This window comes from Garra rufa, chromosome 16 (assembly GCF_049309525.1).
Source record: "Garra rufa chromosome 16, GarRuf1.0, whole genome shotgun sequence".
NCBI lineage: Eukaryota > Metazoa > Chordata > Actinopteri > Cypriniformes > Cyprinidae > Garra > Garra rufa.
Genome location: NC_133376.1, coordinates 39,306,584 through 39,325,174, shown reverse-complemented (window position 1 = coordinate 39,325,174; position 18,591 = coordinate 39,306,584). Strand labels below are relative to the sequence as shown.

The 18,591-nt window shown below is 38.6% G+C and overlaps 1 protein-coding gene across 1 annotated transcript in view; it reads right to left on the bottom strand.

The window, feature by feature from the left end:
* The window catches only part of slit3 (slit homolog 3 (Drosophila)), a 219,498-nt gene that overhangs the window by 13,825 nt on the left and 187,082 nt on the right, over positions 1 to 18,591 (bottom strand). Inside the window, exons 24-32 of the mRNA XM_073820423.1 lie at positions 18,465 to 18,536; positions 17,417 to 17,580; positions 15,951 to 16,075; positions 14,342 to 14,439; positions 11,571 to 11,710; positions 9,241 to 9,334; positions 8,128 to 8,265; positions 6,007 to 6,241; positions 3,032 to 3,162 (exon numbers count right to left, since the gene is read on the bottom strand). Coding sequence (XP_073676524.1) covers positions 3,032 to 3,162; positions 6,007 to 6,241; positions 8,128 to 8,265; positions 9,241 to 9,334; positions 11,571 to 11,710; positions 14,342 to 14,439; positions 15,951 to 16,075; positions 17,417 to 17,580; positions 18,465 to 18,536 — 1,197 coding nt within the window. The remainder of the gene's footprint in view (positions 1 to 3,031; positions 3,163 to 6,006; positions 6,242 to 8,127; positions 8,266 to 9,240; positions 9,335 to 11,570; positions 11,711 to 14,341; positions 14,440 to 15,950; positions 16,076 to 17,416; positions 17,581 to 18,464; positions 18,537 to 18,591) is intronic.

Sequence of the window (18,591 nt, the reverse complement as noted above, 5' to 3'; positions counted from 1 at the left end):
TTGGTTAAAAAAAATCACAACTGAATCCACCCTTCTGATGGGATCATAATAATCCTGTTTTTTTTTGGATCAAATAGATCCCAATCTGGGTTGAAAGTTTTGAATAACCCAAAGCGCAGGTTTGATCCAAATCAAATGTAAGATTGCATTACATGGTCTGATCTTAATTCAAAATCCCTTTTACTTTTGAAAAACTCATTTCCAAGATTTGATCCAATCCGTGATCCAAAATACCACTGGATTACTTTTGAAAAACTGGGCCCTGGTCTTTCTCCATTTAAGTATCTCTATTGCCTACATAGAAAGTAGCTGCCTGGGGCATTCCAAGATGGCTACCAAATAAACCAACTCGCCTTGAAACTACTCAGTCTATTCTTCTTCTAAACAAGTCTGAGCAAGTGCTTTAAATGCATGCGTGCAATTAATACTAGAAACACCAGAATGAAGTGCATGTATTCTCAGTCTGCAAAGACAAGGAATCTGGTTGAAACGTTATTTTTCATGTTGAGACTCCCTCATAGAGCAATCGATTCAGCCCTTGCTGCAGGCAGAAGGAAAGAGTGGCCCTCTGCAGCAGCAACGGGAGGCACCGGATCAATACAAAGTCATCAAGCAAGCAGGCGGGACCGGAGCACCCAGCTCACCGCTGTTCACGTCTACTGCCTGCTAAAACAGCTGCCAGTCACAAACGTTCACGCTCTACTTCTGCAGACGTAGATGGAAAAAAAGATGCCGGAGACCCTGATTTACGCCACATTCCCATTCTCAACTAGACAAGGACACCGATTTCTATCTAGAAATGCTTTGAAACTGTACGCTGTCATTAGGTTTGTGTGTTGACTGGATTTAAAAGCTTGAATCTGGCTCTTGAAACCCATTACAGAGCCTGCGCTTGCTTAATGACATCCGCAGTGACCCACCAGGCCGGAGTCAGGCACCATCTGCGCCAGACTCAACAAGCCTGTTGTCTGCTAAAAGGGCAGGAGGTGAGGGCTAAGAGCTCTGTGTTTATGGGGGCTCCAATGAGCATAGAAATCACGGCGCTGCAGCGCAGAAGCGTTCGCATGGGAACCGGGCGAGAGAAGCAAGCTCTCGCCTGAGGCAGATTCAAGCAGGTCATGTAAACCCGGGGCTCCTATATGGTTTTATGACGTGCCACGAGCTTACAGGGATTAAACCTCCCTGAGAACGGGGAGCAAACGTACCCACAAACACGCCTTCTTCACCCTGAACTATTCTGGATGAGAGCAGGGGGCCTCCTTTGAAACGCAGTCATTTTTTATGGAAGATGAATGAGAGTGTATGCTTGATGTTTTGAAATCATTTAGGCTGGTATATGTCTATTTAGATTATGGTGCAGCAGAAACAGCTGGCTGTATTGGATTGTTTACTGTGTAGAACAGAAGTGTGATTGTGGGTCTGTTACAAAACCTAGCTGGCTTCTGGGAGAGCATCGTAACTAAAATGGAACCTCTTAAGTGACTAATTTGGAATGTTCTACATAGGCAGCCACAAATAACTTTCCTCATGTGAGGCGCAGCTGATTCTGCTGTTGCTAGTTAACAATGCAATGCTCTATTAAACATAAATATACATAGTACACACACACACATACTGGCTAAAACAGACCATTTTAAATTATATTTACTATTTATGAATTAAATTTGGGTCAATTTTAATCAACTTTCCCGGCAGTCAGACAGTGTCGTGCATTATGGATGTTTTCCTACCTTTCTGGCAAGAGGGAAAACCACAGCCCCTTTTCTCTGTTTGCTCATGTAGCAACAATTTAAAAAATTGCCTTTCTACTCATAGACAGCCAAGTTTTATTAAAAGCCCATCTTGTCTTGTGAATTACCGTATACAACAGCTTGACCTTAAAGGGACACCTCTGTATTTAACCTACATCTAAAAGGTGCATATTAGCACCTACAAAGTAGGCTTGTGTGATATTTATTAATTGGGATAATATTATAATTGTTGCTTTAACAATATGCAAGCTGACATTATGGAGTATGTATGAGTACATGCAAAAAAACAAACAAAAAAACATCTTGAAAGATCAAAAGCATTCACTGCATAATGAAGCCTATTAGAATGCAATGAAAATATCCCTTTACATAAAGTTAAGAAGAAGTTATGCAAAAATATCCCAGAATGGGGTTTTGTTTTTATATTTATAAGATAAGATATTTGTGTGTGAGCACAAGTTAATATTGAGTGAGTTACATTTTAGATACAATATTGTCTTTTTTCAGCTTTGCTGTTGTTTTTTCAATGAAAATAGTTCTAAACAAAGCTGGAGCAGAACATTATTGAGTCAATAATCAATTTCCAGCTGAGTCCTTAGCCATCTTCAAGAAACGGCTAAAACATTTATTGTATTCTACCTGTTTTTTTTTTCTATTTATTATATAATTTTATAATTGCAAAAAACATGTTACTAGACAAACTGACACTTGTCAAAGCACTTCATATCATTGCTCTTTTGTTGTTTTTGATTGCCTCTATTGTCCTCATTTGTAAATCACTTTGGATAAAAGTGTCTGCTAAATGACTTAAATGTAAACATTAAAAAGAATCTGCAGTTTTGAAACAAATCATTTGGATGATTCAATAATCCACCCATAAAGACAGCCACCTGCTTCATTTCTAAAAAATCAGTCGCTTTGAATGAATCGTTTGAATGAATGATTCAATGAATCACTCATTCAGACAAGGACTTGCCATCACCTACTGGCGGTTTTAGTGTCATATTTATTCATCCAGGACAGGCCTAAACCAGCCTTGGAAACAGCATAAAAAACACAATAAGCAAAATATTGTTTAATTATGGTTATCAATCCCAAAAATATCGAGATGTCATTTTTTTGGTCAATTTAGCACACCCATAGTATGAAAATGCCACTTTGAGGGTACTGTCCCTGTAGATTTTGTGCTCCTAAAGGTAAAACCTTTGCACATATTTTTTTCTGAAAGTGTATGCTTCCTTAAAATACTGCCTATGAGTGTGTGTGTGCAGGATCCTCACCTGTACACTGTGGTTGGAGGGTACTTGGCAACATCATAGATCAAACGTATGTGTCCCTGGTACAGCTCTAGGGCGAGTGGGTCGTGGTCCTCTTTATACAACAGAATGCCATTGTCCTTATCTGTGGCTACCTACAAAGACAGAGAGGGGGGAAATGAGAAAGAGACAGCAAAAGATCAGCGAAGGAGAACGGCAGGAAGGCTTCTGAAGATTGAGGTGGAAGGGTAAAAGAGGGATGTACAAAACAATCAAGAGTGCGCGATAAGCACACTATTTCAATACGACATGCACACCGAGAGAGAACCGCCGCAGGCCCGACACTTAACTCCCTGTTTAGTCGAGGGCATCAAACGGAACGCCTGCGAGCAAGCTGTGATGGAAAACAGCTCACGTTTATATATAAGCACCGGGACGAGAGGAAAGAAAAGAGCAGTTGATGGCTTATGGAGTGTGGAAGACCCTCTACACATCAGTTGAGACCAAGTGGACTGCTTACATTCATATCCTGGAGGCATATGAGCAGTTAATGTGTCCCTGTATTTGGTTTCTGTCAGCCGATATGTCACAGGAGGACCAAGTCATTAACGCTGTTTAGCACAGTTTTACTAAGAAATTAAAAAAGCAACATAATTTGATTGCTTTTCTATATTTGCAGCTCCCAAAGCGTGTTGCCTTTTAGGGCCTGTTAACATGAACAGAGTGAAAGCTGTAAAATATTTAGAAATATTTCACATGAAGTGCAATGATGAAATGTCATTCTGTTAAATTTGACTTTTAAATGTCCAAAATATTTATCAATTCACACAATGATGTTTTACTGGACAAAAACTTCTGTATCTGTGTTAATTTAATATTTTAAAGATTATTTTAATGCTATTTTAAAGGTAAATTAAATCAATAGTAAACATATGCAATGAAATACAGAGTGAAACATTTAGAGAAATATAGCTGCAAGTAGCGATTACTGGGGTTCAAGTGTAAAGCATTTAAGCATATAAGGAAAAAGACATTAAAATCTAGGTCATTTACCATAGAAATGCATTGTTTTGAGTTCTTTTTTAACTGGTAAAGCACCAGCTATGGTCCAATCTCTTTATAACTTTGCATGCTTGTTTAGAACCTTTCACATCAATTTTGAGTTTTCCTTTAGGCTTTAAAGGATTTTGGGTCAATTTGGACAGGCCCCTTTTCTAAACGACCCCGTTATAGCCTCCCCAAAGGGTACATTTCAACATTATTTGGATAATTATTGAACTAGAGAGTTCAAAGAATTGTACTACAGTTTTTTTTCCAGATTAAGCAAAAAACTTAGGACTAGTTTGCAAAAGCAGGTTTTTGACATCTTCTCAATCATTTAACAAATGATTTGATTGACTGCAGTGGTTCTAGAGGCAAAGTTGTTTGGAATAAGAAGTTCTATCATATGATACAAATATTGCGTGTATGTGCGGAAAACTGTGACATGCAATCGTTTATGCCCTTGAAAAATGTGATGTCCGATTTCTTTCAAATTTCTTTCAAAGACATTTGGAGCCATGAGTCGAACAGGCCCACCAAGTTATGTTCCGATCAGCCTCCATGTCTAACAGATGCTCAAATTTGTCGTCCATTGGAGGAAATGTTTTTTGAGAAATGCAAATGTCCTTATAGACACTTGTGGCACTTTGGACCAAGACCATGTACACCAATTTTCATGGTGAAAGGACAAATGATTGCGCAGTTATAGCCATTTTTTATGTTTTTTTCCCCCCTCTAATAGCGCCACCAAGTGGCCAAGCTCTACAATTTTTCTGTAACCTCAGATTTTACTTTACATTTTACTTAAAGTGGCTCTGCCACTTTCAAATGTTTTGGCGCCCCTTTGCAACAGTGAGACTTAAAAATTTTTTTTATCAATATTTACTCTCCAGAGAATTATTCTGCACTGGTTTGGTTCCAGTCGGGCAAAAACCTAGGACTAGTTCGCAAAAGTAGGTTTTTGTCCGCCATGAGCCAAGGATTCCAACAACATAAGACAATTGAGCCTGCGACTGACGGTTTACGAGTTACGAGCAATTTTATTCTTTTGTTCGCTGTTGCGCCTCCGTCAGGCCGATTGGGGCTAGCCTTGGTCACATTGTAAGCGGTGTGAGTACTACCATCCCTCCAAGTTTCAAGTCTCTACGACTTACGGTTTGGTCTGCACAATCAGTTTTACGTGCTACGCTCTTGAACCCATAAAAATACCAACGTTTTTTCTTACAAGACTAAACTTTATGAACATTTGGCATTTGGATTCTTACACATCTTGCTGTATCAGTGTAAACTAATTAATTTCTTTTTTTTTTTAAACATGAAAATTCCTGACATTGCTTATCCGAACGGCCTATAAATTTGATGAATGACACTAAACTTCACAGATTTATATTAAAACCTCATTGTCCATGTTTTACTCGTGCCAAAAACTCAGACTTGGTTTAGAAAGCAACACTTTTGTACTTCAATGCACCATTACTTACTCGATCTGCAGATGCGCTAAGAGAAACCGAAACAGAGAGATGCTGACGTCCACAAGGAGATAAACAGCTACGGAGCTCTTTTTAATTTCTCCTACTTTAATTAACATTAGTGTGCCCTCTCGACAGTGAGAAGATAGGCTCATTTGTAGCAGATCTAGCGGTTACGCAGGGCCCCTGATTGCAACGGATAACAGCCGCCTCAACCTCTATTACCATAATATATGTCCTCTGGAGAAGAATTATTCACGCAGGTGGACAAGAGGTGACATTCTCATAATGTCAGAGAGGCCAAAACTGGCTTAGACCATGCACTGCGGATGAAAAAAGACCTAGACAGAGAGGCCACTTCTCATGGCTGCAGATGTGAATTCAGATGATACCCAGACTATCCTGGGGCTGGTGATATGTGAGGTCTGTATTACAGAAACTGATCTGGGACCCTTTGTTAAGCATTACAGGAAGTGGTTACAGGCTCACCTGGAGGGATATGTGCATGGGTGGTCGCATCTTGGTGCCTGAGAGCTCCAGATAGGTATCTTTGCCGAGGAAGTGCACTGTGACCATCTTATGACACTTGGAGCCAGGTGGACAACGGCACACAGGCTCTCCCTCCACGACCAGACACTGCGCTCCATTTTGACAGTATGATTGATCGCATGGACTCGTCTTCTGGAGTAATATCATTGGTGGAGGTGTCTCACAGAACAGACCACTAAGGAAAGAGAGGGAGAGATATGTATGAGGATTTTTATGTTTTTTATTATTACAGTTCAAAATAGCTGTAAATGTAATTGTATTCTTGTCTTGCATAGCATCATTACTCTAGTTTTCAGTGTCACATGATCCTTCAGAAACTATTCTTGAATATTATATATAAAGTATACAATATGTGACCCTGGACCACAAAATCAGTCTTAAGTCACTGGGGTATATTTGTAGCAATAGCCAAAAATACATTGTATGGGTCAAAATTATTGCTTTTTCTTTTATGCCAAAAATCGTTAGGAAATTAAGTAAAGATCATGTTCCATGAAGATTTTTTGTAAAATTCCTACTGTAAATATATCAAAATGTAATTTTTGATTAGTAATATGCATTGTTAAGAACTTAATTTGGACAACTTTAAAGGTGATTTTCTCAGTATTTTGATTTTTTGCACCCTCAGATTCCAGATTTTCAAATAGTTGTATCTCGGCCAAATATTGCCCAATCCTAACAAACCATATATCAATAGACAGCTTATTTACTGAGCTTTCATGTGATGTATACATCTCAGTTTTGTAAAATTTAACCTTATGACTGGTTTTGTGGTCCAGGGTCACATATAAGCAATTTTCAAGCACTTCTTTCTTACTTTCCTAAATCGAATTCACACAAGAGATGAAGACAGTGTTAGAATATTGATAGAGTGTCAGGACGGGTGGTAAGCCAGATTAATGTGGGGCTCAAGACACCATCAGGCCCTTAATTAGTAGCCGTGGTGGAGTGACGGATGCTGGGGAGAGAGCTATTGTTCTTCTGTACAATGCCACACACGCACACACACACACACACACATGCTAGTGTTATAATGAGCCATATGGATATTCATCGTCTGTGCATGTCAGATTTAACTACACACTATCATATAACAAAGGAGCAACAGAAGCTTGGTGTGTATAAGCGTGTATATGTTTGCATCATTTATCAAGCCTTTCATAATCATAATGAACACAGGTGTGCAAGTATCCTGGTTAACAGAAAAGTATGTGCATGCTTTTTGAGTGATTTCTAAGGTACTTTTACTTTTGCAGCCATAATTTCAGAGGGTACAAAAGGGGAAATGGTTGATAAAAAGATTAAACAGCTTATTTTTTGATTGATTTATCTAAAAAAATGACAGGGTCAGTATTTATCTATAGTTTTTATAATGTATATTAAGTATTATTATTATTTAAAATAGAATATAATTTGAATATGTGACCCTGGTCAATTTTGCATTGATATATGGTTTGTTAGGATAGGAAAATATTTGGCCGAGATACAACTATATGAAAATTTGAAATCTGCGGGTGCAAAAAAAATCTAAATATTAAGAATATTGCCTTTAAATTTGTTCAAATGAAGTTCTTAGCTATGCATATTGCTAAACAAAAAATAAGTTTTGATTATATTTAATTTACAAAATATCTTCATGTAACATGATCTTGACTTAAAATCCCAATGATTTTTGGCATAAAAGAAAAATTTATAATTTTGACCCATACAGTGTATTTTTGGCTATTGATACAAATATACTTGTGCTACTTAAGATTGGTTTTGCGGTTCAGGGTCAAATACTTAAATTTTTAAAGACTTTGTATAATTATATTTAATATATAATATTGTTGAAAATATTAGGATAATATTATAATACTAATTCTAAATCATTTGTAAATAAAGAATCTTTTTTTTTCCTCCTCAAAATGTAGTTTTTTCTTTAAGAGCAGAAGTATGGTGTAGTTTCAGATTCGTTTTTAGTAGTTTTACAGTAATTACCTTATAACAGAAACAACATAATTCCTATATTGTGCATAAGTAAATGCACATGTATGAGTGAAAACAATGCACATGTCTCACCTGAAACCTTCCTTGCACACACATGTGTATCCATTGATGGCATCATTACACTCTGCTCCATGCTGGCATTTGTTCTCCAGACAGTCGTTGTAATCCTGCTCACAGTGCTGGCCAACATAACCAGGCAAACATTCACACCTGAAAACAACAACAACAATTTAGATGCTAAAAATTACTGGCAAAAGGGGATGTCCTTAACAAATTGCCATCAATAATGAGACTTCAACCAAAGAGTGCATTATTGCCTACCCACTTTTTCAATAACATTGGTTCCAGAAGCATTTTTCCCATTATTTTTTTCCATAAGCATTTTAAAACCAAACCAAGCAAAAAAGTATATTCAAGACAGCGTTACAAGACTTTGCACTTTCCAGTTGTAGTGAGTGACAGAACTACAATCCCATAAAGCATTGCCAACTGAATTAAAATGATGGAGAAATGAATTATTAATGCATAGGTGTTTTGGTTGTCTCAATAGAAACTATAAACTTTTGCAAAATATGCAAATATGTGACCCTGGATCACAAAAACTAGTCTTAAGTAGTATGGGTATATTTGTAGCAATAGCCAAAAATACATTGCATGGGTCAAAATGATCGATTTGTCTTTTTATGCCAAAAACCAAAAATCTGCATGTTCCATGAAGCAATTCTGTAAATTTACTAATGTAAATATATCAAAACTTTATTTTTGATTAGTAATATGCATTGCTAAGAATTTCATTTAGACAACTTTAAAGGCGATTTTCTCAATATTTTGTTTTTTTGCACCCTCAGATGGCAGATTTTGTATCTCGGCCAACTATTGTCTTATCCTAACAAACCATACATCCATGGCAAACTTATTTGTTCATCTTTTTGTATAAATCTATTTCTAAAATAGATGACTGGTTTTGTGGTCCAGGGTCACACATATGTACTGAGTTCCCTGAATATCAGACTTCATGTTGGGAGTAGCTAATGACACACAGTGCGAAAGTTGTTTGGCTGGATGAGATCTATATGTGTACCAAGTTTCACATGTATAAGTGCAAGTATGCATGAGATATGCAAGCACTGACAGGTCATGTTGTCTTTCCTGTGAAGTTCTGACTATAGGAGCTCACAAACTCACCTGTAGCCCTTAGTGAGGGGGACACACTTGGAGTCGTGTTGGCACAGGTCAAACCCAGGCAGACAGGGGTCAATCACCTCCTCACACAGATCACCTAAGAGAAACACAAAGAAAGGAACAAATGACTCTAACAGTTGCCCTCTCTCGGCGTCCAGAGGTTTATCACATGCTGAAGCACTCAGGGCCTCTGGTGTCTACGGGTGAAGCTCACAGTTGTGCGCCTAAAGGAACTCTTTGACTGAATATACAGCATGTGTGTCACGACCCTCCTCGAGGTGTTTTCGCCCCTCACACCATCTGCCAGCATTTAGACTGTGTGGGGCTTTTTCTCCTCCAGGCTCAACTGAAAACATCTTTGTGTGATGGCAAAGTCTTTCTGGAGCACACAGCTCAGCAGGGTCCATTCAAAAAGCACTAAATCACTGCCAACCAGAACCTTCAATATGTTCCCTGTTCCCGTCCACCTGTTGTAAGACGTACTGGGTTTAATCCAACCTCCACATCCCCACACTCATTCATCCATATTTCTAGCATTTCCTGTCCTGCACACTTGCGCTGGTGTTGCTAGTTGCATGGCACAGCAGCAGCTCAGAAACAGATGTACCCTCTCCGTGCTCTGGCCCTCGAGACGGGGTTTAGGTGGTCTGCTGCCAGGCCAATTTCCTCTAGACCCTTACTGCAGCAACTGTGTGTGTGTTCTTAAGGGAATCAGTGCAGTCGGTATCTACAGCTGATGTTTCCTGCATGCACCTCACAGGCTGGATTCTGGCAAAGAGATCAAGCTGTGGGCTTTTAAATCAAATCTGGATGTTGGTGGTAAGATTTGTACTGACTGATGTTAATACAGAACAATCCTCAGTTGTTAAAATACCAAGTGAGATATGGAAATACAATGAAAATGGAGAAGGAATGAATCTTTAAAAGACTTGAACTTTGGCAAAGTGTAAAGCTTGAAACACCAAATTGCCTCGCCTTTTTTGAGGCATAATGACATTTTGGAACATGTTTCCGTCGGTATGCTAACTTACACAAGTGTTCAAAACTAGGGTTTGTATGCTTTTTTAATGCTTTTGAAGGAAACTGCATTTATTTGGTCAAAAATACTGTAAATTGCAACGTTGTGAAATATTATTCCAAAAAATTCTAATAAAATATTTATATTGTAATATATATTAAAATGTCATTTTTCAGTATTCAGTGTCACATGATCCTTCAGAAATCATTCTAATATGCTGAAAAAGACCAGCATTTACTGTTTTGCAACATTATAAATGTCTACACTGTCACTTTTGTTAAATTTAATGTGTCCTTGCTGAATAAAAGTATTAATTTCTTTTAGAAAGAAGAAAATCTTACCAAACCCCAAACTTCTGAATGGTAGTATAAGTTTCAATGTAACTGTAAAATATAACAGCACAAGTCCCACAATGCCCATGGGCACAATGTTAAAACAGGAGAGAAAACATAATCAGTATTTTAAATGTTCAAACCTTCCTTCTCCTCTTTCATTTCACCCACATAATTATGTACTTTATATATGAAACTAATGAATGTCTGATCTATAGCCAGTCTGGTACAGATGATAATGAAACGGAGAGAATGAGATGAGCACTGCATATTTCCTGCATGCAAGAAAAATCACAAATGATTTTTTTTTCTAAAAGCATTAATTTCTCTTTTAGGGGAAACCCCTGAGCCAAAGTTGATACTTTCATGAAACGTAACTAAGATCAACCTCAGAGCAACAGCATGTTCTCTCACTTGGTTTAAAACTCAGTTTAAGACTGTTCTCTTTAACTGGACAGCTGTGTGTGCCCTACGAGCTTAAGGATGTGGCCAGGCTTATACCGCAGCAAGTACACACTCTCTACAGCAACTATACCCGCTCCAAGGGAGGTGGCAAAGACGAATGCCGTTATAATGACAGGGCCCGCTAGGAGCAGTTGCACTTCCTATTTTGAGGAAAAGAAGAGAGAACAAGAGCAGTGGTGCCATTGGACGGCACTTGGCAGATCTGAAGTGGAAATGAACAGACGGTTTTAACAACAGCTGAACTTTAAATCCGCCGAGTCAGGGCTTCTGTCAAAAGCTGGTTTGTTTAGTAAAACTGCCCACTACCAGTCTTAACATGTATATTATTTTGGTTTCTTAATGTTTTCTTAGCCACCTCAGTTGTGGCTGGAGGATATAAATGCAATTGGCACAGTCTTGCCAGCGAAATGGCCTCATTGTGGTAGAACTGAGACAGACAAATAGGGCAATATGATGGAAAATGGTAACAAAGAGTCTGAAACAGTCTGAAAGCGTTTATAGACTGGTATAACTGGTACCTCTGTAGTTAGGAGGGCAGACGCAGGTGTAGTTGTTGATGCCGTCTACACAGGTGGAGTTATTTTCACAGTCGTTGTCTTCACAGTCATCAGGATTCAGCTCACACTGCTGGCCCTCATACCCAGGCGGACACACACAGCTAGAGGAATGGGAAGACACAGGACAATGATCAATACTTCAAATGTTAGAACAAAAGGAAACACACGGGTTTCAGCGATTTAGCTCTGTTGGGTGACACCCTGATACTGGCAGACTAATTTTTTTACAAGTCTGCAGCCAGAACAGTGTCATTTGTTGCCATTAATGTCTCATTGTTTGGTCTTTAAATGTCAACCCAGCATCCTTCATTATTGCACTGCTCACAGCCAACAGGAACACTGAGTTCTGGTTTTAACATCTACTGAACAGATTACAGGGGTAGTTCAGCCACAAATCATAATGCTGGCATGAACATAAAACAAGCTGATTATTTATAACACTATAATTTCTTATTTATTGGGAATATCAGGATTTTAGTAAATCTGTGCTCACGTATATGGCATGGATCTAAGCTTGACCATTATTGGTCACCGTTTACTTTCTTGAAGGAAAAGATCAGCCTGAATGTTCTGCTAAACATTTTGTTCCACCAAAAACAAGCAAATATGATGGTGAGTAGATGATGGAAGAACCAGCTCATTTGAGTCTGAGCCAAATGGTCCGGGAGTCCATGACTGCCTTGGTCCTTGAGTCTGACCCCATATTTTCATGGTCTTGGTCCTTAAATATGAGCCTAAGACAATATTTTGATGTTCTTTGTCTTGATCCTCAGGTCTGAGTCCAAACCCACAATATCATGATCTTGGCCCTCGAGTCTGAGTTCAAAATCATATCTTCATTGTATTGGCCTTGTTTTGTTGGGAGCATGAGAATATGTCCTGACTCAGACTCAACCCTCTTCTGGTCTCCGTTGTGAATCAGACTTGACCCTTTTCTGGTCTTGGTCATAAATTAGAGTCAACACTCTTCTGATCTCAGTCTTGGACTAACTTGATTTTTTTCTAATCTCAGTCTTAACTCAAACTTGATGCTCTTCTGATCTTGGCCTCAACTCAGACTTGACCCTTTTCTGGTCTCGGTCTTGATTCAGACTCAGACTCTTCTGGTTTTGCTTGTGACTCAGACTCGATTCCCTTCTGGTTGCAGCCTATACTTAAACTCAACCCTCTTCAGGTCATGGTCTTGAATCAGATTTAACCCTCTTCTGATCTTGAATCAAACTCAAGACTCTTTTGATCTCGGTCTTGACTAATACTCAACCCTTTTCTGGTCTTGGTCCTTAATTAAGGTCAACCCTCTTCTGATCTCAGTCTTGATTCAGACTGTTTTGGTCCTTGAGTCTGACCCCATATTTTCATGGTCTTTGGTCCTTGAATATGAGTCTAAGACAATAAAGATCAGCCTAAACGTTCTGCTAAACATCTCCTTTTGTTCCACCAAAAACAAGCAAATATGATGGTGAGTAGATGATGGAAGAACCAGCTCATTTAATGGTTCAATGGTCCCGGAGACCATGACTGTTTGGTCCTTTAGCCTGACCCCATATTTTCATGGTCTAAGACAATTTTTATGTTTTTTTGTCTTGATCCTCAGGTCTGAGTCCAAACCCACAATATCATGGTCTTGGCCCTCGAGTCTGAGTTCAAAATCATATCTTCATTGTATTGGTCTTGTTTTGTTGGGAGCATGAGAATCCATCTTGACTCAGAATCAACCCTCTTTTGACTTGATACTTTTCTGGACTTGGTCATAAATTAGAGTCAACACTCTTCTGATCTTAGTCTTGGACTGACTTAACTCTCTTCTAATCTCAGTCTCAACTCAAACTTGATGCTCTTTTGGTCTCTTGTCTTGACTCAGGGGTGACCCTCATCTGATCTCTGTCTTGATTCAGACTTAAATTCTTCTGGTTTCTCAACCCTTTTCTGGTCTTGGTCTTAAATCAGGCTCAATCCTCGTCAAATTAGCTAGCTTCAAATACACCATTGCAAATTACCTGCTGAAATTCCAAGCAGCCTTTAATATTTGTATTTTTCTCTGTTGTTTTGCCTTTCTGTTGCTATCCGTAAGTCTTATAGGTCAGATCCATCAGTGACTGAGGCTCAGTGTTTGATAAACCACCATCTCCATGGTGACTTGTTGAGCAACAGCAGTAAAACTTATCTCACTGTTTAGCAGAACCCACACCCGTCTGTACCCTTCCACCCAGTCCCTGCCCTCTGGCTGCCAACTCTCAGGGGCTACGCCAGCAACCGATATATTCCACCCCCAGACACATAAAAACACACAAATCTCTGGGCTCATTTGCTGTTTTTCTGTTAAGTTATTGTGCAACTCTATTCCTGCTGGATGTGAAGCGGCTGCCCTACAGAAATTGAATAGAGGCCTAACGTGACATTACCAAAGTTGCTGGGTGATTTATAGGACACAAGGGACATTTATTGTGCCATTACAACAATCTGCCTGTCTCTTGCTTCTTTCAAATGAGCAGGGGTGTTACAAGCTTAGAATTTTTAATGCACAGATTTTGTCCAGATGTGCTTTTTAACACAAATTATATTATTTCAGTTTTTAAATCTTATTTATATCCTTTTTGACACTTGTATTCATAGCAATAGCGGAAACACTGTGCAGGCTACATTCAGACTTACGTTGCCAGCATGGCCACAGGTCCAACAACTTCACAGCTATTTGATTGCTGAGAAAATAACATTTGTTAAAATATAGATACCTGTAGTGACCGTCCAGTCCAGGTGTGAGATGGCATGTGCCTCCATTAATACACGGCAGGCTGATGCAGGCGTTAATGGGGATCTCACAGTTACGACCCTGAGAAAAGAAAAAGCCTGTGAGCGTGGATAAAAAAAAACAGAAAAGGCTAAGGTTTTAACATGTCTGACCCTACACTCTAGGACAAAGGTCACAATCAGATGGACACTTTCAAAGGTGAAGAGGTTAAAATAATAAAAGCCATCATCTACAGTATTACATAATGAGTTCTGAGTAAAATGTCAACTTAAATGTTAACCGCAATTTACCTTTCAAACAGGGATAAGGAGTGGGCATTAAGGGCAATGATCAACTGTGCTTTTTATGGTTATTATTGTTGCTCATACTTATAATTATGAATCTGTTTTTAATACCTTAACCTTTAACTACCATCCAGGACATCCCAGCAACCACATAGCAACATAATAAAAACACTCAGGACATATTGAGCCTATCCTGCAGTATTGTGGTGGCTAGTTTTGCACAGACAAGCACCACTCAAATTTTCCTCAAGCAATGTAGAAATCTTGTTTGTTTACTACTTCTATATCCAGGCCCAGAGCTGAGTTTAGTTTAATATCATGGTTTATGGAAGATGTATGTCGTGTCCTGATCCTTTTACACTCTGGGGCTGTAACTCCGTGACTAACACTCTCCATTTCAATTTCAGACAAAGGCTTTTGCCACTGATATGCCTGTTTCCTCTGCTCTCCTCAAAGGGCCCATATGCCTGTTTTCTTTCTCTCAGCCCTTCTGTTTTTTCTCTTTCTCTCTTTCCATACACTCTAGAACATTCTAATTAATCTTCACTTATTTCGAGGACAGACGCACACCTGCAACTGACCTTGAGAGCTGTGGTTTTAATTAAAAGACAGCTCATTGGTTCTGTCTTGTAGAGGTCGAAGGGTTAAGCTCTTATCTGTTCTTCAACAGAACAACACTGACAGGAATCCCATAACCAAACAAAAGGGTAATGATTGCACATTGCATCCAGAACACACGCGCACACATTCGCAAAGCGCTTTTGGAGCAAAACCGAGTCTGTTTGATGTCAAACTTTGGTTCGTTTGGGATTTTGAGTGGTTTTTAGATGTGCATCAGCAATCTGCAACCCTAGTATTCTTGAAATGATGGTCTAAAGTTTGGTTTATGTTTATAAAAGCAATCTGTTCAAACTCAAAGCAGTGAACTGCTATTGATGCTGCATAATTTACTTTTTTTTTTACACTCCTGCCCGGTCACACTTATCATTTCTCATAGCTGCTTGTCTCTGAATAAATTGCTTTTGAAGAGCTTGCATTCTTCACATCTCTTGCAATGCATTCGCCAACAGCCCGAGATCCCACCGCCAAGGTCGCACCTATGACTATGTATCCACTACACAAACGCCTGCCTGACTACAATAGGAACTAATCAAGAAATTTCAGATACATCGGGAAGATGGATGATGAGGCTCTCACGCATGTAATGATGCACATAACTCATAGGAATATTCTGTACACGTGTGCAAGTAGACAGAAAAGATGCTTCCCAAGGATGTACTGTATGTGGGGTAGTAGATGTTCACTGACCTTGTAGCCAAAAGGGCAGGTGCAGTGGTAGGAGCCCATGACATCACTCACACATGTGCCATTGTTCTGACAGGGAGTTGCCAGACAGGGGGCGCACTTGGACATCAGATTCAAATCTGCTGGACCTGAAAGAAACACCACACAAAATGTGAAGGGAATAAGAAATAAAAGGGAATGGAGGTGAGATTAAGGTCGATACATGAGACAATCCGGACCATATTTTCTCATCAAACAATTTATCACTGCAGGTTATTACTAGAAATATATATATATGTCTTTAGTAGCATGGGTATATGTGTAGCAACTGCCAAAAAATACATTGTATGGGTGTCTTGTTCCATGAAGATATTTTGTAAATTTCTTACCATAAATATATCAAAACTTAATTTTTGATTAGAAATATGCATTGCTAAGAAATTCATGTGGACAACTTTAAAGGTGATTTTCTCAATATTTAGATTTTTTTGCACCCTCTGATTCCAGATTTTTTAATATATCTCAGCCACATATTGTCCTATCCTAACAAACCATACATCAGTGGAAAGCTTTCGGAATCTTTTAATTAGTCTTTGCCTATGAAACCGTTATTTTTGCATTATTGATGTACTATTATAGTATTGATTTATTATTTTGATTAGCTTTTATTTTTCAGTTTTTATTTTAATTATAGTTTTATCTTTTGTTGTTTCATTAGATTTTCTTAAACATTTCTATTTAGCTTTATATTATTTAAGTTTTAGGTTTTTAGTACTTAAACATATATGTTTCTTTCAGTTAGTTGCTAGAGCTGCACTTCAAATTTATGGTTTTAAAGTTTTAACATTCTAAATTCAATTTAAATTGTGTCAGTTTATTTAGTTTATTCATTTTAAAGTTTTATTTGTAGTCAACACTACTCTTACATTATTTTTCAACCCTTCTCCAACAACCTAACTCCATTCTGGTATGTAGTGTATTTTCATGATCCAATCAATTCTGACTGAATAGAATCAAGTCACACCCTACAGTTTTTTTCTTCTCCTCAGATATCTTGTTTCATTCTGAAATATGATTTATTATGCAAACAATGCCATTGCAAATGCCTGACTTAAACACAAGCTGCTAAACTGGAATGGTACCTTTTCAAAAGGTACTGAAAGTACATTTTATGTTCTTATATGTATCTTCAAGGTACCAATGTGTACCATTTAGCAATAAATAAGGCACAAAGATGTACTTTTTAGCTTTTGTACCTTAGTATGGTGCCCCAGTGACTGCTTTGTACCTTTTTTGTATGCTTGCTTTTTAGAAGTTTTCTTTTTGCAGACTTTTTATCGATATAAACAACTGAAAAAGGACAGGATATGTGGAAGAGAGTGGAAATTGACTCAGGACATGGTGCAGACAAGCACATGCACCACGGCTCAACATGTTCGAGGGAGATTTGTTAACCATCAGAAAAGACGAAAGACAGAAATGAGACTTACCCTTGCACTGAAATTGACTGAGAGGGGTGGTAAGCAGCAGACGGTCCGCCATGTCAGGTGGTCCAGTGCAGCGGGCGATGCCAGGCTCTTTAAACCCAGCCTTTACCCATTGAGACAACCAGCGCAGCTCACAGTCACAGTACAGAGGGTTTGCACCTAGAGCCCTGGATCACAGAAACCAGGTGTTAAAAAACAGGTTTGAAGGGATAAATGCATTGGAATATGTGACACTAGACCACAAAACCAATAAATGAGCTTTCCATTGATGTTTGGTTTGTTAGGATATGACAATATTTGTTAGAAATACAACTATTTGAAGATCTGGAATCTGAGGGTGCAAAAAAATTTAAATATTGAGAAAATTACCTTTAAAGTTATCCACATGAATTTCTTAGCAATGCATATTACCAATCAAATTTTTTTAAATATCTTCATGGAATATGATGTTTACTTAATATAATGATTTTTGGCATGAAAGAAAAATCAATAATTTTGACCTACACAGTGTATTTTTGGCTATTGCTACAAATATACCCGTGCAACTTAAGGTTTTGAGGTCCAGGGTCACATATCAGTATGATTCGTTGGTCTAGTGGTTTATTCTATGTGAATACAACTCTTCAATCTAAAGCCAACTTCTTCGCTTACTACAGACATCCCAATTGCACTTCCTTCAATTCAACAGGCCCTTTATTCCTCAATGGGGATTTTTTCTGACAGTTCTTTTCAAGGAGGAAACAAGGAGCTACAGTAGCGCCAGCAAGAGGAACTACAGCCGGAGAGGAAAAAAACAACACCGCCATAAGCTTCCATAATAGATGCCTTTTAGCTGTAATAAAATTTACAAAGATTTCCTGTGGGGCTCGGTCTCGGAGTGCGGAGCACAAGGCTGCACTCTCTCTAGGTTGCACCCGGTAATGAGGTAAAACTTACATTGAGTCTAAAGACCTGAATTGGTCTCTAAGGTTGAGACTGGGAGTCTATCATTAATTGAGGCAGAGAGAGCACGCTTTTACACTGACACACACACACACACACACATACTTACAGATGAGACAGAGATGTCAAGTGGCTGAAGGCTCCCTCCGGAATAGTTGAAAGGTCATTTCCGTGGAGGGTTCTGAAAGAGAAGAATGAAAAGGAAATGAAAAAAAGCATGGCGCTCTGGGAGTTGG